At 38.9% G+C, this 26665-nt stretch overlaps 2 protein-coding genes across 11 annotated transcripts in view; one reads left to right on the top strand and one right to left on the bottom strand.

The window, feature by feature from the left end:
* The window catches only part of UBP1 (upstream binding protein 1), a 60399-nt gene extending 38090 nt beyond the window's left edge, over positions 1–22309 (top strand). For 4 of the 8 annotated variants that reach the window (XM_073333079.2, XM_073333081.2, XM_073333082.2 and 1 more), the window contains 8 exons: positions 5249–5352; positions 7120–7174; positions 7409–7502; positions 14634–14724; positions 15483–15595; positions 17828–17970; positions 19634–19685; positions 21392–22309. In XM_073333079.2, coding sequence (XP_073189180.1) covers positions 5249–5352; positions 7120–7174; positions 7409–7502; positions 14634–14724; positions 15483–15595; positions 17828–17970; positions 19634–19685; positions 21392–21429 — 690 coding nt within the window. In that variant the 3' untranslated portion in view covers positions 21430–22309. The other 4 variants (XM_073333080.2, XR_012157460.2, XM_073333078.2 and 1 more) reach the window with 4 other exon arrangements.
* A 1141-nt stretch (positions 22310–23450) lies between these two features.
* Positions 23451–26665, bottom strand: part of FBXL2 (F-box and leucine rich repeat protein 2) — a 125203-nt gene continuing 121988 nt past the window's right edge. For all 3 annotated transcript variants that reach the window (XM_073333077.2, XM_073333074.2, XM_073333073.2), the window contains one exon: positions 23451–25658. In XM_073333077.2, the coding sequence (XP_073189178.1) occupies positions 25551–25658 (108 nt within the window). In that variant the 3' untranslated portion in view covers positions 23451–25550. The remainder of the gene's footprint in view (positions 25659–26665) is intronic.

Below are 26665 nucleotides of genomic sequence, written 5' to 3' on the forward strand. Positions count from 1 at the left end.
CATTACATGAATATATCTCATACTATAGAATTAGAATTTATAATCCCTATACCATGACGAGATATCTTTGAGCTATAATGTATCTTAGTTAAAACTATCTTTAGATGCTTTTTGAGGGGGAAAAAACTATTTTATCCAAAAAATTCGATTTTTCTTTTAATAATTGATTTTTATCCACCCTGGGATATTACAAAATGGAATAATGAAGGATTGTTCCATGGATAACATTTTTAGTTATTGCAGATATGATTAAAGCAACTCTGACTTGTTGGAAAATATTTCTGGTTCTTCTGCAAGACGACACAGTTGTATATAACAATGCTGACCTCTATCTTGCTGTTGTCATGTAATATTAATCCATTCTGATACAAAAAAAACTTTCTATAAACAAGGCTTTTTAAAGAGAAATGAAGTTCATGTGAGACTCTATAGTCTGAAGTCAGTGGCTTAAGAGAAAGTAAGGGTGAATAAATATTAGGCCACTGAAAGGTTGAGAATGTTTAATTGGTTGAAATTAGGGATATCATTTGTTTTACTATTTTGATATCAAATAGAAGATGTTTAATAAGTAGCAACCACTTTACTGTGCAGTGGTGGACACAAATATCCTTGTCTTGCCTCTGACTGGCTGTCTCATTTATTCATTTTCTTGATCATCTTAATATATTATGAACAGTAATTGCAGCATGGCTTAATGTAAAGTGCTACAGTGAGAGCAGCATACAACTCTTAATGTGCATATTGTGTAACTATTAGGGCTGTCAATCACAGTTAACTCATGCAATTAACTCAAAAAAATTAATCTTGATGAATCGCACTGTTAAACAATAGAATACTAATTGAAATTTATTAAATATTTTTGGACGTTTTTCTACATTTTCAGATATATTGATTTCTATTAGAACAGAATGCAAAGTATACAATGCTCACTTCATATTTTTTATTACAAATATTTGCACTGTAAAAATGATAAACAATAGTATATTTCAATTCACCTAATACAAGTACTAATGCAGTCTCTTTATCATGAAAGTTGAACTTACAAATGAAGAATTATGTACAAAAAATAACAATGTAAGACTTCAGAGCCTACAAGTCCACTCAGTCCTACATCAGCAAATCGCTCAGACAAACAAGTTTGGTTACAATTTGCAGGAGATAATGCTGCCCACTTCTTGTTTACAATGTCACTTGAAAGTGAGAACAGCATGGTGCAGTTGTAGCCGGCGTCACAAGATATTTATATGCCAAATGCACTAAAGATTCATGTCCCTTCCTGCTACAACCACCATTCCAGAAAACATATGTCCATGCTGATGACGGGTTTTGTTCAATAACGATCCAAAACAGAGCAGACCAATGCATGTTCATTTTCATCATCTGAGTCAAATGTCACCAGCAGAAGGTTGATTTTTCTTTTTCGATGGTTCGGGTTCTGTAGTTTCTGTATCTGAGTGTTGCTCTTTTCAGACTTCTGAAAGCATGCTCCACACCTCGTCCTGCTCAGATTTTGGAAGGCACTTCAGATTCTGAAACCTTGGATCGAGTGCTGGATCTATCCTTAGAAATCTCACATTGGTACCTTCTTTGGATTTTGTCAAATCTGCTGTGAAAGTGTTCTTAAAGCAAACATATGCTTGATCATCATCTGAGACAACTATAATGTGGCAGAATGTGGGTAAAACAGAACAGGAGGCATACAATTCTCCCCCAAGGAGTTCAGTCAAAAATTTAATTAACACTTTTTTTTTTTTAAGGAACATCATCAGTATGGAAGCATGTCCTCTGGAATGGTGGCCGAAGCATGAAGGGGCATATGAATGTTTAGCATATCTGGCACTGTCCTTGCAACGCTGGCTACAAAAGAGCCACGCGAACACCTGTTCTTACTTTCAGGTGACATTGTCAATAAGAAGCAGTCAACAGTATCTTCCGTAAATGTAAACAAACTTGTTTCTCTAAGCGATTGGCTGAGCAAGAAATAGGACTGAGTGGACTTGCAGGTTCTAAAGTTTTACATTGTTTTGTTTTTGAGTGCAATTATGTAACATAAAAAAAAATCTACATTTGTAAGTTGTGCTTTCACGATAGAGATTGCACTACAGTACTTGTATGTGGTGAATTGAAAAATGCTATTTCTTTTCATTTTTACAATGCATATATCTAATAAAATAATATAAAGTGAGCACTGTACACTTTGTATTCTGTGTAATAGAAATCAATATATTTGAAAATGTAGAAAACATCCAAAAATATTTAAATAAACGTTATTTTATTGTTTAACAGTGCGATTAATCGAGCGATTAATTTTTTTTAATCACTTGACTAAATATTCCTCATTTTGTGGGGGGAACCTTGAAAATTTAAGCAAAACAAATATGTTGTAACTATGTTCAGAGTACTGGAAAAAGACTGAGTAAGCATTATCACTAGTGCCCTACCAAATTCACAGCTGCGAAAACATGTCACAGACCCTGAAATCTGGTGTTTTGTGCACTTTTACCCTATACTATACAGATTTCACAGGGGAGGCCAGCATTTCTCAGATTGGGGGTCCTGACCCAAAAGCGAGTTGCAGCAGGGTTACAAGGTTATTTTAGGGGGGGTCCTGGCATTGCCACCCTTGTGCACTGCCTTCAGAGCTGGGTAGCTGGAGAGCAGTGGCTGTTGGCTGGGCACCCAGCTCTAAAGGCAGCGCCCTGCCAGCAGCAGCGCAGAAGTAAGTGTGGCAATACCATACATATAATCTTTACTTCTGTGCTACTGCCTTCAGAGCTGAGTGGCTGGAGAGTGGCAACTGCTGACTGAGGACCCAACTCTGAAGGTAGCACCGCCGCCAGCAGCAGCACAGAAGTAAGGGTGGCAGTACTGCAATCCCCCCTACAATACTTTGCAACACCCCCCCACCACCACCACCACCCTGCCTCCATAACTCCTTTTTGGGTCAGGATCCCTACAATTACCACACTATGAAATTTCAGATTTAAAGAGCTGAAATCATGAAATTTTAGATTTTTAAAATCCTGTGGCCCTGAAATTGACCAAAATGGACCACGAATTTGGTAGGGCCCTATCATATAGTATTTTATCACAAATTATGGTGTCAGAAAATTCAGGTTTTTTGAACAATAACTCTTCAGGAAAGCAGCCAAAGAGTAAGACAGATGTAATTCTTGTCTTATTTGTAGTGGAGTCTCTTGGACTTTGGAGGTTGAGAATTTGAGAATCTTCAAAGGAAATTACCCCACTGTCCCAACTGAACTGAGTGGTTTTTTTATTTCTCCTTAAAGTTAGTCAAAAGCCCACTGTGCAGTGTTACTTCCAGAACTCCAGAGTCTCAGGGTATTCTGATTTGGTGTAAATGCTAAAAAGTTAAAATTAAAAAATCTTTGGCAGCTTTAACTGAAGAAATTCACTATAAGCTGTATTAAAATCAAAACCGTTCAAAAGACAATGTCCCAGTGGTAAGTATATACAGAAAATTGCCTCACTAGAGCACAGGCAGGAGGTAGTATCCTGGCCGTGTGATGTTTTAGGGATGTCAGAAACCTTCCACCCTCTAAACTTTCCTCTTAGTGCTAGAGAAATAGATGGCTCGTTAGTTTTATTATTTGTATTGTGGTCGTACCTAGAGCTCACCATTAGAGATCAAAGCCCCATTGTGTTAGGTACTGTACACGCATATAATGGAGTCCTTGTCCCTGAGAGCTTAGAGTCTTAGTTTATGATGAGAGGCGTCAGGTAGATATGACAGAATGGGTGGGGGAGTACTGGGTAACAGTGAACGATCATGTTTAGTATGAGTGAAGTCGCAGTCTAGTATGCCAGCATTGGCTATATCTGTACACGGTAACAATGTGACATTCTTTGTATTAATAAAATGATAAGATCACAAATCCACCTCTAGAGTGAGTCCACTTTATATGCGATTTCCAAGTTTTCCAGCTTTTGAGGCCCCAAGCCAGTGTCTCTAGGAACGTTAACCGGTTTTAGGATTTTTGGTGTACCCATTGCTGGCAAGTGAAAGCCAGACTTCTCGTACAAAACCATTAATAAGCATGTCAAAAAAATGTGCAGGCAGCATAAGATTTTTCTCATGTTATTGTGGTTCCTAGTCGATAAAAGGACCTTTCAGTACTCAAACCTATGAGGCATTTCAAGTTCACTGAATCTTCCATTTTGAAGTGTAGACTCCTGTTAAATTCTGGGACTCACTGTTTAGCTCTTGCTTCTCAACAAATAGCTTTAAAAACTGCCTTAGAGAAACTTTAGCTGATATTTGGGTTAACAGACAATCTTGGAGAGTGTATCAGAAACCTGTGTTGGCATGTCTAGCATGGTCTTGACCTTCAGTTCATTTAATCTCTCTTTGGCTGCTTGTTTTAGAGTTTATCCATTTGTCCTTGCACGTTTCTTTATTAAAACCTAAATCTTTTTTAAAAATTAATTTAATTTTTAATAGATTATGATAAAGCATTTGGAGCACTAAAACCAGTGTAATTTTAAAGGGCCTTTATCCTGGCTGGTAGATTTTTTTAAAAAATTGACCTAACTTGACAGTGGGTTTATCAGTAAATGCTTGTGATGAGTTACTTCATGAATGAAACTCCCAGCTTAGCATGAAACTTAAGAGAAAGCAAAACTGCATGGGGGCATCAATTTAGTCATATACTAAATAACTTTTAAATTTCAGTCCAAAGAATGATAGTCTGAAAAAGAAATACTGCTAGACATCTCAGAGTAACAGCTGATGTAAGCACTGTCAGGGTAGGCACATTTTAAGCTTATTGACTGAGTGCCATTTTGAAATCTAGTTTCTCCGCTTTGCTTATACTCACTATTCCTGAACCTTCTGTAGCCATTTGCAGCCGACTGGGGTTGTTTTGTGCAGATTTCAGATGTGTTCATTTTTAAAAAATTTTTTTATTAACTGAATAATCTCTGCAGTCCTTCCATCAGCTCCATCATCACCACCTTCATTGTGTCATTAGAAAGCAATAATCAAGTTGTTAATAAATAGGAATTTCCTTCATGGAACAAGGAAAAAAAAAAAAAAGCTTTGTTTTAGTTAAAATTCCTGGTCAGGATCAGATAGATGCATGGAACAAGTGGGGTGGAGGAAACTTAATTAAAATTAAGGTTAAAATTCTACAAGAGTGAATTTAGGGCTTTTGAGTGTAAGACTACATGCCAAAGTGACATAGGTTTTAGGATAAATGTATTGTTTAATTCTTTTCTGTATCATCAGTGCTCACCATGGCCTGATACTCCTACAGCATTTGTAAACAACAGCCCTACCCCAACACCAACTTTTACCTCTGCTCAACATAGTACCTACAGTGTCCCAGACAGGTAAGTTTCTTTTCTGTAGTTTAATCTGAGGTATTTTTAAAAAAATCAATCTTATGCTTAAAGCATTTTCCTTTAATTTGAATGTAGATCATATATAAATATGAAAGCTTGACTACCAGTCCCCAAAATTAAGCTGCAAGGGGGGGGGGGGGGAATGTAAAACTGTGGCCAACATTTTTCAGAACTCCGATACTTTTGGCATTTTTTTTCAATTGTAAAATTATTCCTCCAACCCCAGGAATCATATTTTCCCTCCTCAGTATCCACTGCTGGAAACTTTAATTTATTGACCCTAGCACAATTAATAGTAAATATCCCAGTTAAAAGGAAAAGTACTTGCTAAGGCCTTATCTACATGAAAGTCGGACCACTTAAACTGTATCAGTGAAGTTATAGCAGTACAACCCCCTCTCGTGTGGACAGTAATATTGGTATAAAAGTGCTTGTACCACTATAACTAATTCCTGTAAGAGAAGGGGGATATTACAGTAAATCTAATCTAAGAAATTCAAAGTGAAATACCAGGAATAGCTGCTAAGTAGTTAATCAATCTTCCTTCCTTCATTTAAACCAAGGGGAGTCAGGTGAGATAGCACAACTAAAGATGAGGGACCTAGGGGAAGATTTATGATCAAGAGTGTTGTCTTTCTCTCCATGTTTTTCTTTTGTCTTTCTACTTTTTTATCTTCAAGGGTGGTGGCTTACTGGTAGTAGGTGCTGTAGTTGAAGCACTTACAGAAAACATTTAATATGCATCTCTTTGCTTATGATGGTATTTGGGAAGGAGACGCCATGACAGTGACAGATTACAGATTTTACCCTTCAGACCTGGCCTAATGGGGGTGTTGGGGGGGGAGAAGAATGTTTGACAGAAGCATTTTCTGCAGAGAAAAGCTTTAAAAAGTACACAGGTTAGCTCTGAAACCTATAGGCTCTGCTGGAAACGATTGCTTAGTAATCTAAATATCAGGTTTTAAATATTTCATTTGTCTTGTAGACATGTGTTTCACATTTTGGTATGGTTGGCACATCCTTAAGTCTAAGCCTCAGAATAGAACTCCAGGCCAGTATCTATATCAGTCTTTCAGATTAGACTTTAAAAACGGAACCTATCTGAGCTGAATGTTATGTAAGAGTAGAGGTTAGCCTACTATTCTATCTCATGTTTTGCTCTGGTTGACTGATGCCCTCCTTGTCAGAGGCCTCTGCAGTGGTGCCATATGTATAAAATACAAGCAACTGGGTTGAAAGGTGCTATATAAATGTAAAGTATTGGTGTAATTTACTGTCACTAATGCAACATTCAGGAGAACCACTAATTTTTTTCAGGGTGTTCAGAAAGCTGATCCTGGCATCTCTACCTTTTTTGTGACTGACCTGTGCATCAGAGGATGGACAGCACCTCTCTTACCTCTTCAATCCTGTGACCACTATTCATTTCTTCCTTTTAAGATAGATGGTTGGATGTGTGAGTTTATTATGGGTGCTGCTTTTTCAGTTGACTAGCAGGGATTAGATTAGGAACCAAGTGATTTGCACAGTCTAAGTGATGATATTCCTCTTTCTTACAGCATATCTCCACCAGACCAGTTTATTCCCTAAGTGGTCTTTAACCTAGGAATCATGCTGCTGCCATAAAATAGGGATTTTTTTTTATCATTTTGGAAATTGAAGGTTACTTTTATCAATAATGCTTGAATGGTTTTATTCTCTTAACTTTTAAAAATCCAGTAATATCATTATTTTTGTTCCACCTCTCCACCATAGCAATTCTTCCTCCCCAAATCATCAAGGAGATGGAACTTCTCAAGGGTCTGGAGATGTGAGTATCTAGTTTCCTGTTCGGTCTTCATTACACAATGCAAACCTTGTACCTAATTGCTGAATAATCGGTGAAGTGGAGGCGATTCATACTGATTTAATTATTGCTGTGTTCTGATGAAAGGAAATTAGATACTTAATTGTTTTTAATAATGTAAAAAAGTAGTTGATTTTATTTGTTTTATTAAAAAAAAATTAACGTCAAAATTGTCGTCTTCAACCCTGTTTCTCACAGCAACTTCATCCTTCAGCCACAATCCAGGAAACTCAGCAGTGGTTACTCAAACATAGGTTCTCTACCTATACAAGGCTTTTTTCAAATTTCTCAGGTATTTTTTTTTAATGTCTATTTAGAGTTTTCCCTCAAGTTTTGAGTGAGAGTCTTCTCTGAAAAATTACTCTGTAAAAATGGGGTTGAATAGTTACTGTCTTTCTGATTTCTAGGCCAAACATTCAGTTTACAGGGGAAAAACTGCCTTTAACTGCCAGCTCTACAAACTCAACCTGACACTGAAAGTGAAACTGGGTTCTTTCTTCTGCATTACCACCAGTAATAATGGTTCACAGACTCAATTAAATGATGATTCACTCCTTATTTAGGAAGAAAATGAATTGACACACTGGATTAGATCCGTGGTCTGTCTAGTTCAGTGTCCTGTCTCTAACATTGGTCAGCACCATGTTCTTCAGAGGAAGGTGCAAGATAATGTAGGCCCTTCTTCTCCCCAGTTAGGTCTCTTCCTAATTCCTAGTAGTTACAGATTGGTTTAAGCCCTAAAGCATGAGGCTTAATCTCTTCCCAAAATTTGTTAGCATTAACTAAAACAACTCTGGATATTATTATTCTTCATATGTATAGCTGATCACTTTTTGAATGTTAATATTTTTGGCTTCAACAACACAATGTAGCAGTGAGTTCTAGTTTCATATGGTGTGTGAAGAAGTATTTTTTTTTATTGCTTTTGAATTTCCTACTTCTCCATTTTATTGAAATCTCCCTTGTTCTTAGAGCATGTGTCAGTGTAGATCCCACTGTAGACATGCATGTGACTGGAATTTCTTGAGTAGCAGTGTCTGTTGGGGCTTCATGTACACCCTGTGCCACACCATGCTCCCATCTGAGCGCATAAAGAATGGAATAGCCAGTCCGTTCTTACCACCCGTGGCAGCAAAATGGAACATGGTGAATGTCTGACCATAGATGTGGCTCAGCCTTCTTCAAATCTTGTGAACTTCTTCAGAACTCCTTTGATTATCTTCCTCTTCAACTGCTGGGATATTGGAGATTATTGGAGGTCAACCCGCCCTCTAAAGAGCTCCTTAACATGACAGACTTGAAACCTGCAGGCTTCAAGCCCTGTTCATGCTGCGCTGGACTAGTCCCCCTAAAAGATTTAATGCAGTAGGTGTCTCTTCTGCCTTGGAGAATCACACATACCAAGAAGATGTTCAATGTGCCTGATGTTTCTTGCTAGATTATGTTAAGTCATAAAACACAAGGTTCAAATGCCACTTTCCAGAACAATCCATAAAGGTCTGTCTTAGGGCCTGAGGAGACGAGTTCCAAATCCTGCTAGAGGACAAACCAGGCTCATTCAGCACCCTCTGCAGCAGACAAGATACCAGTGTGAACAAAACAGCACCACAAAAGAAACAGGGCACAGCTGCTATGGCACCAAAGCACATATCAGCATCAAAACAGGGACCACCAACTACAGCGTCAAAGTCTAGCACCAACAGGTTGCTTAAACCATAGTGGTAGAGACTCCAGACAGAACTTTTGGTGTCCTCCCATAAAGACAGTAATGCAAAGCCTCTGCAGAGAAATCCACCAGGTCTTGCATTGCATTGAGGGCTAGGGAAATGGAGCAGCCTATGGCACCCAAGACCACACCAGCACTGACCCTGGCTCCAGGACCTACCCCCTCAGCATCAACACCAACCACGGTGAACGAGCCCAAGGTAGACTTGGAAAAACCACCAGTGCCGAAGCACCTGCTGCTACTGGTACAGACCGTGGTACTGAGAGTGCCATGTAAGTCGTTGTTGCTCGTAGAGGAGGTCGTCTCCTCCTCACTATAACCTGAGCATACATTCTCCCCATCTTCAAGCTGAGAACCCCTTCTCCTCAGAATGGAGGTCAATACCATGGAGTGGCTTGCCAAAATCCCCTACAGGGATCAGCCACCACCACAAGACTGGCAGTGGACTGGTCAATGCCCAAGAGTCAACAGTAATGCCACCATCTCAGGCATTGGGGAACCGGTCTTCACTGTAATAGAGGAAGAGGTCATGTTCCCAGTCAGCATCTCTGGCTAGACCATGTATGCTGGAATATTGGGAGGAACCAGATCCTAGGGTAGAGCAACACCAGCACCCCATATTGCCACCTACGGAACCTCTTAGCTTCATCTCCTGAAAAGGCAGTATCCTTGGCATTGGTACCAATGCCTGATGACTTTAAAGCGTTCTAGGCACTCCCTCTGGAGATAGAGACAGCAGTGGTAGAAGAGAAATACCAAATTATATGACATCTTATCAGTTCTTGGCCTGGATAATATTACCATCCCAAGAAAGAAGGGGCTGCTTGATCCAACCAGGCCCTGTGGCAGGTGCCAGCCACAATAATGCCCACCATGAAACAGGTTGAGAAGAGGTACCAAATACCTTTAACAAGGTTTGAGTATTTCTGTACTCACCCCAACCCAGGCTTCTTAGTTCTGTTCGTGGTACAGGAAAAAATCTGAGTTGAGCAAGAGTACCATCCAAGACCTGGACTTGAAAAGGCTTGACCTCTTTGGGAGAAAGTCTCACTTTTCTGCCTCTCTCTACAATTGCATGCAGCCAACTGCCAGGTCTTACTGGCCTAATATAACTTCTTAACGTAGTACAAGGTGACCCCCCCGCCCTTCTTCCAGTGCTCCACAAGATGCCAGAGAGGTGGTAAGAAACATAATCAAGGGTTGAGGTTGTGTCAACTGGTAGCCTGGATGACACACCAAGTAACAATGAACATCTCCAGCACTGTGGTGAGATCTGTGGTAACCACAGTGATGTGCAGAACTTTGTGGCTCCAAGTATTGGGTATCCCGAGAGAGGTAAAAGTCACAATGAAGGCTTAACCTTTGTGGGCACAGAGCCCGTTAGCCAGCAGACTGCTCTGTACTCATTAAGACTCAAAGGCCACCTTAAATTCCCTGGGGAATATCACAAGCCATACATCCCCATATCACAAGCCATACAGTCCTCACCTGCAGATGAGGCCTTGGATGCCTGCATACCAGCACAGGCATCCTGAATACCAGGCACAGAAAATACCACGGTATGACAGAGGGGGGCGCCAACCTTCTTCCTCTTCAGCAATGCACACCACTCCCATGACATGCCAGCAAATTTGATTGCACAACTGGGAACCACATCAGAACTGGTCAAATGAAGGTCAAACTACCTTCCAAAGCCACCGTCCCTGTTCCACTGGGCATGGTCTGCCATTATATCGGACAGATGGGTGTCAGAGATCCTTTCCATGGCTACCCCATCTAATTCCACTCTTGACTCCACCCACCACTTCTCTGCCCCTCTCATGCAATCAGAGGTGGCCTCATTGCTTTTAGGAACCATAGAGGAGGTTCCAAAGGAATGCAAGGGAAGAGGCTTCTACTCTCAGTATTTCCTAATTCCAAAGAGGATGAAGACCTTCCCCTTCTTACCTTAGACCTGAGGAGACTCAACAAATACAGACACCATGGCCCTTCAGTGTCTTCGTGGCAGCTAGAGTGCAAGGCAGTAGTAGGAACATATTTGAGGCGAGGGAATCCATGTCTATCCTTACTTGGATGTCAGGCTGATCAGATGCAGATCCCAACAGGAGAGTGCAACAGCCTTGGATAAGTTTTCTCTCTGTTCCCCCAACTAGAACTCCACATGAGTAATGAGAAATAATCCCCAACAACATCTCAGATGAGAGGGTTTATAGGAGCTGTGATCAACTCCCTATTAGTCAGTCTACCTGCCATAGAGCAGAGTCCAGTGTCACCAGTTGATGGTAAACTACCTGTAGTCAAACCCAACTATGATTGTGTGTGCATGTCTGGAGATCTTAGGCCATATGTTGCCAGGTATATATGTAACACTGCATGCCAGAATTCATCTTCAGCCCTTACAACTGTGCCTAAGGTCTGTGTATGCCCTGTCTGGACACTACATGAACAAAAAAGTCACAGTCCTGTCCCACATCCTACAAGAGCTGATGTGGCTGGATCCAGTGAACATACAAAAAAGGATCTGACTCTGTCCCCTCCCTGACTGACATTTATCACAAACAATCCAGGGACAGGGTGGGATGGCCTCATGAACCACCTGCAGGTCCAAGACACACGGGTCCAGGATCTGTGATTATATTTGACCATCTTGAAGCTGAGGGCCATCAGTCTAGCCTGCATAGTGTTCCTGTCCTCCTTTGGAATTCCATGGTACCAATCCTCACAGACATGTCTGCTATGCACTATATTAAAAACAGGGAGGAATGTGGTAATCCCCTCTCTACCAGGAAGCCATCAGGCTCTAGAAACAGTGCCATCACCACAGAATTATCCCATTGTCTATACACCTCCCAGAGGTCGTCCTCAACCTGGGAGACATTTTATGGAGGCATGCAGTGGTCAGATATGAGTGCTAGCTGAAGTATGTTTTAGATCTCATATTCCATCAATTAAGAACCCCTCATTGTTCACAGAAGACAATACCAAATGCACGAACTTCTATTCCAGAGAAAAAATTAACCCAGGCTTGTTGCTGGATGCCTTTCTTCTCTGGTGGTCTCTGACTCGTATATGCCTTCTTGTTCCCTTTAGTCTGTAGTGATCTAGCAGACCTCACTGATTCTTTTGCAATCTTTCTGCTTCTGATGTACTAAACTTTGTGTTTGTTTTTACATATTTAGCTATTTGCTCTTTGAAATCCATTTTGGCTCTTCTTGCCTGCTATAATTTATGCTGCTGTCTGACTAGTGTCAAATTTCCAAATTTTGAAGGATAGCTGTTTTGGTTCAAGTAACTTCATTAACCTTATCATTTCACCATGCTGCTTTACACTTTACTGCCTGAGTTCCCTTTTTGTTCAGTGGCATGCAGGTCGTCCGAGTCTATTGTTTTCTTTAGTATGCATGCCACTTCTAAGGATTTTACTTTCTTTAAGTTTTGCCTTTAGGGACTTTTTGACTACTCTCAGTCTATTAAAATCGGTCTTTCTGAAACTGTCAGTGTGTCACTTTTTGGTATCTTGCATCCCCCTAGAATTTTGACTCTAATTCTATTGTGATCACTCTATTACTTAGCAGCACAGCTAATGACACTTTCGAACTAACTCTTGTGTGTTGTTTGAGAGTAAATTGAGAATAGCGTCTCCTCTTGCGTTCCAGAAATAAGCAATCGCTTAAAATGTTGAAAGTGTTTCTCTAAACTTTGCCCCATTGTGCCATTTAGTTTATATGTGAATAGCTGAACTCTCACTTTATTATTTTTTTAGGTTTTGCTGCCTCTGTGTTCTCTCAACATTCTGCATTAGGTTTCCTTTTTTGATCCAGAGGCCAGTAACATAGCTGTACTAATTTATTTACATTCTTAAAGCTTAGGATTTCATATCAATACAAATTCAAATGCATGGTCCTCTCACTTAGAATGATTATCTCACTAGACTCTATGGAATCCTTAAGATGCAAGACTACTACTCTACCTAATTGGCCTAGTCTGTCTTACATAGTTTATAGCCAGGTATTACAGTATTCCACTAACTTTTGTCATTCCACATCCCTAATATCTATTATATCAGAATCGTCTTTTGTTCTGAGGAATTCTAGGTGACTTACTTTTGCTTTTTTAGCTTCTCATTTGTACATAAACACTTGTAAGGTGGTTGTGGGTTTTTGGGTTTTTTGACATTTTGTTTTTATTATTATTCTATTATTATTTCTCCAAAGTTTCCTCTGGTTTTCCTGTCCCTCTTCTAGATCAGTTGCATTTTGTGCTACCCTTTATTGGCTACATAGTACTATTCCTTATAATTACTGATATCTTTGAAAGATGTCCCTGTACTGCTCGGCTCCTGTCCTCTTCCCCCAAGCTCCTAGTTTAAAAACTCAGTCAAAACCTCATTTATTTTGTGCCATCAGTCTGGTTCCATTTTGATTACAGAAGGAGTGGCTCCATCTTATAGCTTCCCTTGGCTAAAAAAATCCCCAGTGTCTAATAAATGTAGACCTTTCTGCACCATCTTCTCCACTACACATCAAGACCCTGAAGTACCTCTGCCAAGCTGGAGCTGAATTTTCAGACTATGCCCTCAGTGACATTTGTGTAACCTCTTCTTCAGTAGATTTGCAGAGAGACCTAGGCCTTAAAATCAAATTCAATACACAGTTCTGTTGCCCAAGAAAGAAATGGAATTGAACATGTTATGTTACTGCTGTGTTGGCTCTGCAAGGCTAATAGGATTAAAAAATGGTGAGGGGGGGGAATTGTCATGTAAGATGATCTGACTCTGAATACACCCTAGGATGCAGCTGTGTCTATTAGGAAGGTGTCATTTTTGCATAATCATTTTTCAGAGTAGAACTGCACTTAACATTGTGGTCTTTTTATTGGTTGGCAGATGGTAGAAATAGTTATTCCTCTGTAAATGTGGATTCTTGATACCATTTGTGAGACTGTTCTTTGGTAACTGACTCAAATTAGAAAAGGTTGGAGGTAAAGTAGACAGCAGCTGATCTTGTGATATAGCATTCATTACATGTTGCCAGAATTTGGTAAATATATGCTGAAGCCCTACTCTCTGAGGTTCTTGATACAGTTAACATATGGACATCTAGCGACTGTGGTGGGTGTCAGAGGAACTTCTTTTTCATCCAAATTTTCTGATATGCATAATGTTTCTAGTGAACAGCAATGTAACCAGAGCATTTTCAGTGCACACAGTCTAAAATAAATGGTATCACAAAAGCTATACTACAATACAAGGATCAGCAGGCCGCGATAAAACAATACTTCTACTGGTGTATTTTTTCCTCCATTTTGCATCTGACTGAAACATTAGCCCAGGTGTAAATCTCTTAACCTTTTCTTAAGCCAGTTAAACTATGATTTATCTATAGAGCAGTCTAGTATTTTAAAACCATTTTTACTAAAACCGGTGACGTTTTGCAGTCATATTACCTGATTTTCAAGGGTGCTGAATTAAGCTGGAGCTAGGGGTGCTACTTTCTCTGAAAATCAGGTAATTATTTGTTGTGTGTTTTGCAGTGTTATCAAAATCATCTTAGTCTTTACTGTTGATGTTTATCTTTCAGTGTTGCATTGTTTTTCAAGGGCCAATTTTGTAACTTGTTTTTAATGAATATTGGATTCTTTTGAGCTTCCTTGTCCTAAAAGAAACTAGCTAAATCCTGCTCTTCTGAATTTCTCCAGGTGCTGATTTATTAAAGCTGACAAGAGAGGACCTGGTACAAATTTGTGGTCCAGCCGATGGTATTCGGCTATATAATGCACTGAAATCCAGGTAAAATGCCAAGTTTACATTTAAGTGTTTTTGTCCAATCACAGTAATGTGCCTTTCTTAGAATAGGGATTTGGGAGATATGAATTGAGAATTAGGGTGGCATATGCCTGTTTAGCTGTCTCAGGAGTTGGCAGTAATGTGCTCAAAAGAAGACTGTTTTGTGTACACCTTCAGGGCAGGCTACAGATATGATGCAGGCACTGATGAGTTCAAAGGTAGACTGTAAGACTGGTAGCAATGCAGTTGGGCAGTACTGATTTCTTGAAGACGGATGGGTTTGTTGCCAAGAGACAAAACTTCTCATTTAGGTGAGCTATAAAGAACCTAAATTTTTTGAGGTCATGGCTGCTAAATAATTAACAAATACAGAATTCTAATGACAAACGAAACTGATAATACATATTTAGTAACATACTGTCTTTATAAGAGCTGTAATTATTGCTATTCAGTAGCTGTGTTCCAGGATTCTGTTGTAAGCAAGTCTTGTGTCTGATTTTAAATTGTTGAATTAATTTTTAAAATTAAATTTACCAGCATCTGGCATCTCAATGGTTCTGAGACTAGACCATTAGATTAAGCCACTGGTGACAGTTTGTATGAGGTGTTTTTTGTTTGTTTTTAAATAGCTTGTAAAGCGGCGAAATTTTAAATACATTGTTAATGCAAGGAAACTGAAATAAGATGGATATAAATCTTCATACCGTTTTTGGGCAAGTGTGTTTGTTTTTAAAATTATATGTATCCTTTGTAAATTGCAGGTCCGTTAGGCCCCGTTTAACAATCTATGTCTGCCAGGAGCCACTGAGGAGCATACAACTGGAAAGGCAGCAAGATGCAGCCAATGGTGATAACAGCAATGGTGCAATATATGGTATGATCATACAGTGCTCTTTTTATAACTTACTAAGCAATGAAAAGGTTTGAAATAAACACGAGGAGAGGAAAAAGAGGAGCTGAGAATAGATTTTCAATGAAATATAATAGTTTAGACTAATTTATAAACTGCTAGAATTATGGCTTTACTCATGTGCATAGCATCAATAAAAATGTATCCAGAAAGTGAATATGCAGAGGAAAGTGGATTAATGGTGACGCACAGTTTTAGCATTGCAGAGATGACTACACTCCTAAGACTTTAAGCCAGAAGTAGTAGATGTGCTTCTATGGTGGTACACATCACACCTTCAAGAACAGAAAATTCAATATAAACTAGGCTTTTAAGTGGCTTGAAAAAAAATTTTAGGTTTTGTTTTTGTTGCATGGATAATGTAGTTAATGAGCATTCAGATGATCCATGGTGGTCTGCCAAGAAATTCACTTTAGGTGAATGTACAACTGTAATTGAAGGAACTTATGTTCATATCCATTTCAAACTGATAGGACTTTATATACTTGAAATGAAACTAGTGTGGTTTGGATAAGGAAAAATAGCTGAGGAGTATATTAAAGCATGTGATCTTGCTAGTGTTTGTCTGGCAGGTAACGGCTCTGTTTCCACCACTACTGAGAATGTAACTGAGTACGTTACAGAGCAATCACATTAAAGAACAAGTAAATCCACATTGCTTCTATTATTAGTCACTGGAACTACCTGAAGCTACGCTTCTCTTTCACTTATATCAACTTTTTGGAGAGAGTGGAGACTTTCCACAGAAAATCTGATTGGGGGTGAGGCTGGGGGGGGAGGGGGAGGAGGAGGTGGTATGACTGACTGAAGATCGTATACCAGCACTTAAACGTTTCCCAGTCAGGAAACTGGGACAGAGAGAGGCAGTATCTGTATGGAGTACAGTAGAACCTCAGAGTTACGAACTACCTAATCAACCACATCTCATTTGGAACCAGAAGTACGCTATCAGGCAGCAGCAGACACCACCCACACCCAAAAAAGCAGCGAGTACAGTACTGTGTTAAACATAAATTACTAAAAAAATAAAGGGAAAGCAGCATTTTTTCTGCATAGTAAAGTTTCAAAGCTGTATGAAGTCACTGTTCAGTTGTGAAACTTTTGAAAGAACCACCATAACATTTTGTTTAGAGTTACAAACAACCTCCGTTCCCGAGGTGTTTGTAACTTTGAGGTTCTACTGTATGTCCTATGTTAAATAAGCTAGAACTTCCTCTTGGATAAGTGTAGTTCCTCATTAAATTTGATAATGGCTAACACATCCAAGGTTCAAAATTGCTGTGAAAAAAGGAGGGGGGGGAAGGCATAGCCAAATATGTAACTGCTAGACACTTCTGCCTCTTTTCATTTATTAGAGCATTCCCAGCAACATGTACAACAAATCTGACCAAAGATTGATATCAGTTGTTAAGTGACATTGGAATAAAGTTTTTTTTTTTTTTTTAATTTTCATCTCTGGGAACCCACAATTGTATAAATCTGTAACATTCAAAACCAAGCATTAAACTGCCCACAGCCATGCTGCTGTTTGGAAAATAAGAAACTTTGACCATGGTTTATTTTGCTGTACACCCTCACTTTTACCATATCAAGTTATATAAAATTGAAGGGGGAAATCATCTGGGTGGACTCGGTAGAGAGCTTTCTTTGCAAGAAAACTCATGAAGCAAAGTGATTACAGTCTTGTAGCTCAGGCCAAATTTATTATCTGCCTTAAAAATAGAATATGGTAGATAATGTGATGGTTTAAAAGTTTTCCAGTAATTTTTGTAGCAGAACTAAAATGGATTTTTTAAAGGTAATTTTATACATGATACTGTAAAATTTGTCCTACGGATGCTTTGAAGGTGGTTTCAGTATCAAAACAAACGCAAACTAGCCCTATTCATAGAACTGTGCTGAAAATTGATCACTCTGACGAGATTAAAGGAAAAGTCATGGTTGTTTGTGCACATGAATGAACTAGAGAATGGGAAGAATCAGTGTTTGCCAAACAAAGGACAGCACTGTAGAAAAAGGTATTCAAGTTTCTAAGAAGGTATTGCAGACCAAGAACAGTTTAAAACCAACCCAAAAAAGGTGAACTTTAAAGTGGGGGGATGTAAATTTTACAACCCTACAGGAATGTGTTTTCACCTAAATGATTATCAATGACAGTATAATTCTTATTAAAAGTAAAAAGCTTTTTTCTTCTAGTTTATCATGCAATCTACTTAGAAGAAATGGCAGCCTCAGAAGTCACTCGCAAGCTTGCTTTGGTGTTTAATATTCCTTTGCATCAGATTAATCAGGTTTACAGACAGGGTCCTACTGGTATCCACATCCTCGTTAGTGATCAGGTAACGAAATTTTTTTGTTTTTAAAAACTTTTCCATTGTTTCATTTGTTTCTTAAAATAAATTGTTATTTCAAAACTGACAAGTTTACAAATTAAAAGTTGGTAAGTTTTAAGAGTTGTGGTTTATTTTAAAACACATTTGTATCCACACTTTCTTTAGGCAGGTTTCTCTGAGCAGCACTGCTTTTTTCTCTTGCAGAGTATGTAGCACACCCTTAATGTCTTCTGATACTTAGACCTTGTGTTTTTCATAGCAACAGTGTGACTGGAACGAAAGATTGAAGTTCTCCTTTCTTCACTCCCAAAGGTCAAAAAGACATTCCATAAAACTCAGAGTAGAATGTGGCTTAACCAGATTATGGTGTGAGTGGTTATCCTAGTACAGAATTCATTACTGGCAGTATAGTAATGACTAGGGCACAAGGGATCTGAGAGAAGGTCCCAGTAGTATATAATATTTGAACATTAATATTTTCATGATGTTGCATGTACATCAATTGTAATAATATGAAGTCTTTACCTTGCAACAGTAAAAAAAAAAAAAAAAAAAAAAATCGAAGAGTTAACTGACACTTTGGTTTGTGTAATTTATCTCTTCCTCACAATTAGTAATTTAAGAACTGAAAGATTATGGGAATGAGATTTACTATGTAGGCAGTTAATTATGAGATGCAATTTGTCGTCTTGTCTAGATACGTATTGAAGAAACATAGTATGCAAGTAGCAAGGTTTATTGTTAGCTGCAAATTACTTAAGCAGTTCATGCAGACAAAGATCCTAGCCACATAATGCTGGAGCCCTTTAAGTAGTGATGTTGTAAATGAAATATCAATAAATTATGCTTGTACTTAGACATTTTAGTAGCTCCTTTTGGGGAAATCTAGTACGTTGTACTAGTATGTTTTGTCTATAACTACATATACTGAGAAAAATATTATGAAAATAGTTGCATAGAGTGCCTGTTTAGAAATATTTATGGATCACTTTGGCATTCAAATTGCTTAACTGGCTTGCTGGCCTCCTAGATCAGGGGTGGGCAAACTATGGCCTGCAGGCTGGATGCGGCCTATCAGGGCTTTGGATGCCCTGGTGGGATTGCCATCCCAGTGGCACCGCGGGCTCTACACTGCTCCCAGAAGTGGCCGGCACCATGTCCCTGCAGCCCCTGGGGGGGCAGAGGGCATTGTGTGTTGCTCTTGCCTGTAGGCACAGCCCCTGGCAGCTCCCATTGGCTGGGAAGGGGGAACTGCGGCCAATGAGAGCTTTGGGGAGGTACCTGCAGGCAATGGTAGTGGGTGGAGCCCTCGGTCTCCACCCTGCCCCTCTTCCTGCGAGGTGGCAGGGATGTGGTGTGGGCAGTTCCTGGGAGCAGCGCAGGGCCAGGGCAGGCAGGGAGCCTGCCTTAGCCCTGCTGCACACCGCTGCCACCCTGGAGCTGCTCCAGGTAAGCGCCTGAACCCCCTGCACTAAGCCCCATGCTGCACCCCTCCTGCACCCCAACCCCGTGGCCTGAGCCCATTCCTGCACACTGTACTCCCTCCCTGCCCCAGTCCTACATTCATGGAATTGCCCCACCCATATATGGCCTTCAGGCCAAAAAGTTTGCCCACTCCTGTCCTAGATGGTACAAAATTGGGATTTTAATATCTCCTTTTTCTTTCTAGATGGTTCAGAACTTTCAAGATGAGAGTTGCTTCTTAGTCACTGCAATAAAAGGTATATTATTGTTTGTAATAATGGAGATAACTGGTCTAAATAGCTTCTAGATTTTAACTAAGAGGCAGAGTTTTGCTCATAGACATGCCAGCAGTGTTGTTTCTACAGACAAGTAACAGTGCAGCCAAGTAAAGTAACTTGAGGGAAAGAGGTGGAAACTATTGCTTTCAACTCCAAATTAAGAGATTTTATAATATGAAAGGTCTAATGCTTTTTCTTTTAGATAAACCTTCATCTAGAGATTGTTACTTATTAGATATAAATTCATGCCAGTACAGCTGTCTTGAAAATTTGAGTGAAGTAACCTGATCCAAATCTAATCCCCAAATGTCACTTTAAAACTAACAGTTCACAGGATTTAAGTGTGATTCTAAAGCACTGTTGTATCAGTGCTCACTAGTGTTCGAGATACTCCAACAGTACTTTAAGTTATATAGGGATATATTTTAAAGTTTCAAAGATAGAAATATGCCACAGTGGGTAATAAAAATTGAAGGTTGCAGCCTGATGCAGGACAAATTTACAACGGTTAGAGAGCCAACAGATGGTACATTATTTTAGGTAGGGTTGCTACAAATCCCTCTTGTGATCTTGGTGTATATGCTACTCTAGCTGGCTGTCCCAATTCACATCTGTATAAAACTAAAAAAAAAAAAAAATCATTTAGTGGCTGCACATGCTTAGGCTGGCATTACATGCATACTTCTTCCTGCTTTCCAGCTTGCTTCATCACTATCCCTAGTCTGGTCTCCTCACACTTCCTGGTGTTGCTTACATGCCTCAGATGTGTTTTCCAGCCCCCATTCCTTCCATATTTGCGCACTATATATCATGTCTTACAGCTAATACATAACACATCCAAATGCCTTGGATTCATCACTTTTACATCTACAAGGTGTTAAAATTTATTTGTAGGGGGTCTCTTAACATCATACCAGGAGGTTTGTGTCTGTGGCTTGTCATTAATCAGATCTCTCTTACATTCAGATCTTCTGGCTAAAAATAAAAAATAGCAGCAGGTATCTGTCATAAATCCAGCTTTTCCCCCAAAATTTTGTGGTGTTGTGTCTGTAAATATATTCAGTCACTAATTTCTACTCCTAGTGAATCTGCGCTCTTCTACGGATATTAACATTGTTTTGAAAAATATTTTTCAGAAGTTCAGTAACTATCTACTGCATTTGTTTCAACAGGCCCACTGCTTTATCTGCATCCTGATGTTCTGGGCTACAGGGCAAATGGGCTTCTTCCTATTCTATATATTCACACACTTGTTTTGCTAATTTACCTGCTTTATTTTAGGATAACTAACCCAGAACTGATGAGAGAGATCAAAAACAGGAAAGAAGGAGGACTGCGTGCATTGAAATGGGAATAAAAGTTGTAGAAACAAAAGTAGCAAAGCAAGTGTCTAGATATTTAAAATTACATTCAAGATAATTTGAGCTCAAGTTATTAGTGTGTCAATATTGTTGGAAAGTGGTGCAGAATGTGTTCTGCTGGGAAAGTTTGCTGTTTTTATTCCCAAAATGGTCTGGTCATACGATAACACAGTATCAAATTAGTAGTTAGAAGTTTGCTTTTCAATATGAGTGTCAATAACTTACATGAATTTTAGACTGTTTTAATACACTGGTTAGTATCTGGGGTCTTGGGTAAAGGGATGCCATTCTTTCATCTAAACCTGTGCTTTTTCTTCTCTGCAGCTGAAAATGGTGAAGGTTTCCATATAATTCTGAAATGATGTCATATATATATAGAGAGAGAGAGAGAGGATATATACTGGACTGATATTCCAATGCAGAATGAAGTTATGCTTAATGACGATGAAGAACATCCAAAAACTCTTAGGATTGGACTTCACCATATAAAATGTTTCATATTGAAAACACAAGACCTTTCTAATGAGCTGTTTGATAGGTGAACTTTCTTATCACTGCCATAGCTAAGTGTCCTCATAAGAGGTATAATGCCATGACAGCCTATGTACAGGCATGGAAGACAATATAAGCAAAGGTGCTTGCCCTTTACCGAAATAAGGCAAATTATGGCCAGTAGATACAGTTTCTAGAAGCAGTATTGCTTTCCTATTATACTGTGTCCAGTTTGGAGATGAATGTAAACTTATTCTGGGGCATTTACCTTTCTGTGCCAGTTTGTCTATTACTTGCTTGTATCTTGCTGATTTTATTTTTTGATGTTAGCAGAGCACATAGTAATCTGTGTGGAGATGAGTAGTTAAGATGATAGTGATCAGGTTGTTGGGTCTTTGAGAGGGAAATTGTCAAAACAGCTTCCCTGTGTAAATTGTGTATGTAAGAAATGTAAATGCCAGAATAGGATTTTAATAAGTCCTAGCCAGATGCAATATATGCATGCAGCAAACTGCATTATTGACAGTACCTTGTTGAAAGGATTAACATAAATCCTGTGGGGTACGAAGTAATTGTTTTGCTTTTAACAAATTTAATGGAAACATAATTGCCTATGCATCCTTAATTTTTAGTTTCCAGTTTCTCTAAGAAGCACTGCTGCAGGGTGGTTGTTTTTTGTTTGTTTGTTTTTTTTTTTTCTTTTTAAAATGGTGGATTTAAAAACAACAAACTGCCAGTAATGATGGGGGGTGGGGGGGAGGTTGGTTTTTGGGGGGGAAATGTGACCCACTGGCACCAAGGGGCTACAACACAGCTTTAAGTACTGTCAATTACATTGCTCAAGAAACACTAAATATACACCACTTAATCTCTTTAGTAGCAGGTATGTCTTGCTATAATTACTCTTTATGGGCAGGTATCTTGACCTTTTCTGTGATTTCTTTATTCTCAGATTGATACTGTAAATTTTTTTCTTACAGTGCCTCTTCCATATGACCAAATAATTATTTTTGAAATAGGCAATGTGCTTTTCAAAATTGAGTTTTTCCTTGAAATTGTCCAATGTATGGCACTGCTATTCAAACATTTAATATTAATGTCCACTTATGAGTATGTATTATTATTTTGGTACTTTGGGGAAGATTTTTCAAAGGCAGAAAAATCCCCCTTTTACTCACAGTATCCCCCCTCCCTTTAAATCAATTTGAAAGTTTTGAATGCTGTAGTGCAAAATCATTTATAGAGAACAAAAACTACTACAGCATGCAAAATGCTACTTTGATATTATTTAATTCCTTCTTTAGCTGGGTTAAGTGCTTACCAAGAAAACCTTTTTAAAGCTGTAGTAATTCTGCAAATTTAAATGTTTTTCTACACTGATAAAATGGAATTTTGTGGACTTAAGTTCAAGTTTCTTCTGCCTATAAATTGTTCATCTTTGGGTACTGGTAGTTTATTGAACTGACAGTTGTCATTTCACCTCAGCACCATTTTCAAATCCCAAATGTTTTATAAGAGTGGAAAAATCCTTGATTGGAAAGTATCCAACTAAATTTAAAGGAAGTGTATAGTAGTTTGTCCAGCTCACTTGAAATTGGAATTAAATTATGGCACCAGCAAATTGCTTTTATTTTAAGATGTACACATTTCAATTTAAGTATAATAAATGTTTTTCAATAATTTTGTAAATGTGCTTATTTTTCTGTTAAGATAGAATTAACATTGTTAGTAGGAGCAATGCACTTCAGAGCAGGTAATTCAGCTCCCCAGCAATATTTTAGAAAACAAATTGAAAGAACTCATTAATTTCAGCTTGACCAAAATCACACTCTTTTTTTTTTAAAAAGAGTAAAATATTAATGGCTTTCAGTGAAACAGAAGTTCAAGTAAATTATCAGCTGATTGTTTATTTGTTTCCTATATCATTTTTCTTAGTGTAAGCATATGTTAAATTTTGGTTTTTGTACAACTTTAATGCCCTCACAGTAAGATCCATAAAAATGAGCCAAACCTAAGGCAACACACAACTACTCATTCTGACAAGTTGCACTGAGTTCACATTTAATTTTGGTCTTCCCCCAATGTTCTGCTAAGAAAATTCCATAAATGAGAACCTTGATAATACAAGTATATACATAATATGAAAACTAATCCAGGAATTTTTGCTGTTGCTGCAAAGCTGAACCCCCCAAAGTTTAATACTAGGTCTTTATACCATATTCATATAGATTTTCAGCTATGTCAGTATCTTAAGTTCACAGATCTGCATACAACAGAAGTGCAGCTGTCAAAAGCTGCCTTAAATTTTCACATAAACGTTTTAAAACATAGTTCTAAACATTCCAGATTAAGATCAGTTTTAAGGGTGAGGTGTAAACGTACATACTGCATTCAGCTATGTTTTGCCAATAACTTAGGCTACACATACTGGAAATATTGCCTTACCATTAAGGGGGGGAATGTCTATTAGTTTTTGTCAAATTACATTACATCATTTTCAGGACTTATACACTATATCAGTTGACCAGTCTTTTTTAAGCCCAAGATATTTTCCTTTCAGGGGCTAATGTTGAGCTTGGGTGCCTAAGTGAGTATACAGAGAAAGTCCGTGCACACTAAAAAATGTAGCTTCCCCCTTAGACTTGTAGTTTTACATTCAGATTTCACTCTCCTTTGTAGAAGGCTTAAATCTACAGCTGAAATTCTGGCCTGCTGATGTCAATGAGGCCTTGATGTCACCCTACCAGATTAAAAAAAAGGTTAAAGGTATTAATGTAATTGTCATGTTGAACGCTCTCTGTTTCTGAAAAGTCTGGCTTCAAAACTTTCCTTCTTTAAGGAAACAAAAACCACTGCTTGTTTGGGCTCTCAATCTGCTCAGCCATGTCAACTACATTAAATTACTTAACCCAGTGATTTTCAACCTTTTTTCAGTTGCAGACCCCTTTGGAAATCTGAATAGTCTATGGCCCCCAAAGGGGGTCCATAGACCACAGGTTGATAACCACTCAGCTCATTGGTTAGGGTACAGGCCTGGGATGCAGGAGCCTAGCATTCAGTTCCTTGCTTTGTCACAGATTTAGGATATGACCTAGGGCAAATTAAGTTAACTCTGTAAAAAAGGTAGTAATCCCCCCCCCCCCCCCCCCACAAACTGCTGTTTAGGACTAAATATATTAAATGGGGAGATGCAATGCAGGAAGTATAAGTACCATACACAAATATTCTTTCAGCCACTATTAGTGTAAACAGCTCTACCTACTCAGCTAGAGCATATAAAAAGACCTGTGAACAGGGCACAAACTGCCATACCTTTCTTAGCCTAACCTACTTGGTAACACTTAAGACTCTTTAGAGAAATATTCAACAATTTGAGGAGTGCTCTTTCGTATAAAACAAAGTTTAAATTAAATTAAATAGTTTTCTGGAGGTTTACTACCTCTTAACATGGTGGGGAGTTTTTGTAGAAATTAAAAACTGTAGCAAAATAGGAAGCTATTTTTCATGATTACTTTCCCTTTTTTGGTCAACTTCTGCTAAAGCTGATTTGTCCTTAAACCTGATGATGTAATTGGTTGTGTGTATTGTACAACAGCAGTTTGGACTCTCATGCTGGATTGAGACCCTGAATTATGCTTACAAATAGGAACTAATATTCCAGTTTAGTGAGGCGTACAGGGTTGGGGCTTTCACTGAGTATCTACAACTCTGCAATACCCCACTCTACATTAGCAAATGGTACTCGGATTGTCCTATCAACAGCAGGGATGGTGGAGTAGATGTAATTAAAAAAAAGAGAGAGAGCATCAGTTACTCCACATCCGCATGTAACATTAAGACTTTTTACCTGTGAAAACACCTTTGAGTCAGTACCAGCACAAAATTGGATGACGGCAACATCACTCCTACGGCAGTTAAGAAACTGACACTCTGCAAGCCATTTGCAGTCTGATTTTGTTTCCACAATCTTCCTTTGCTGATGCTCCTACTGTCAAAGAATAATACAGCACCTGCAGAGTCGCTGTCGACTACCTCCTACAGAAGGAGGAGGGGTGACTGGAGCAAAGTAGGCGTGAACTTTCACATCAGGTAAATGAGCCTGTAGATGAAAATTCAAATGAAAAATGTAACCACAAAGTATGAAGGGCAAAACCAAACTATTGCTGACAGATCACACTACTGTCAAAGCTTTTCTTCCTGCTCATATCTACAGATAGTGCATCCAGGCAAGCCATGTTTTAAAAAATGGTTTACCCTGCATTACGTGGATGCCAAGTCCCAGTGCTTACGTCCAGTAAAACTGGACAAGTTAAGGCACTGTAATAATCCAGAACCTGGCCATTCACTCATCCAAAAGCTATCATCTTAAATCTCAGTGTATCAGCGACGGTTGAACTGGTATTTACACTGCAGATGTGGGCTGGCTAACTTTCATTCTGCTGTTAATCACTAGAGGGTGGATTTCTTGTCAGTGAAGAAATAGAAGCAAGACTTTTAATTATATGTCTCCCCTACAACCATGCGTGCCTCAGCCCAGAAATCAGCAGGGCAGGGAGTGTTGGTACCTTTAGCAGCTCCTGCAAGGGCAAGAGGCAGACTTCATCGGTGCAAACTGATTAATTTGAAAGTGAATTAGCACAGCATTACTGTGTCCATGGATCAGTACTATGCCCTAAATATTGCCACATGCTCAGCAGAAAAATTCCTGTGCTTAAAACACAGGGAGTTACATAGAGGAGGGGAGACAGATACTACAAGGGCAGGGGATGTTAGGTCTGCTGTTACTAGGTAGATCCACAGGCCTAACTGCCCCTACTACCCAAATGTCCTATGCTTCATTATATCTGCATTGTAATGAGTATGCATGGTTGGTAGAATTTAAAGAATTCTACAGTCCTACAAAAACACAACTGTCACTTAACAAAACCCTGAGGGAATGGGAAACAAACATTAGAAAATAAACGAAGAGCTACAGCTGGACTTTACATCAGTGGGAGAAAAGATCAGCATGGACAATTATTCTGATACCAACAGTAGCTTGGACTAAAACTGGAATTAGGCACCACATGGTGATTTTTCATCATATACCCATGGTACTTCTAATGC

The sequence above is a fragment of the Lepidochelys kempii genome, chromosome 2, assembly GCF_965140285.1.
Source record: "Lepidochelys kempii isolate rLepKem1 chromosome 2, rLepKem1.hap1, whole genome shotgun sequence".
Classification (NCBI taxonomy): Eukaryota; Metazoa; Chordata; order Testudines; family Cheloniidae; genus Lepidochelys; species Lepidochelys kempii.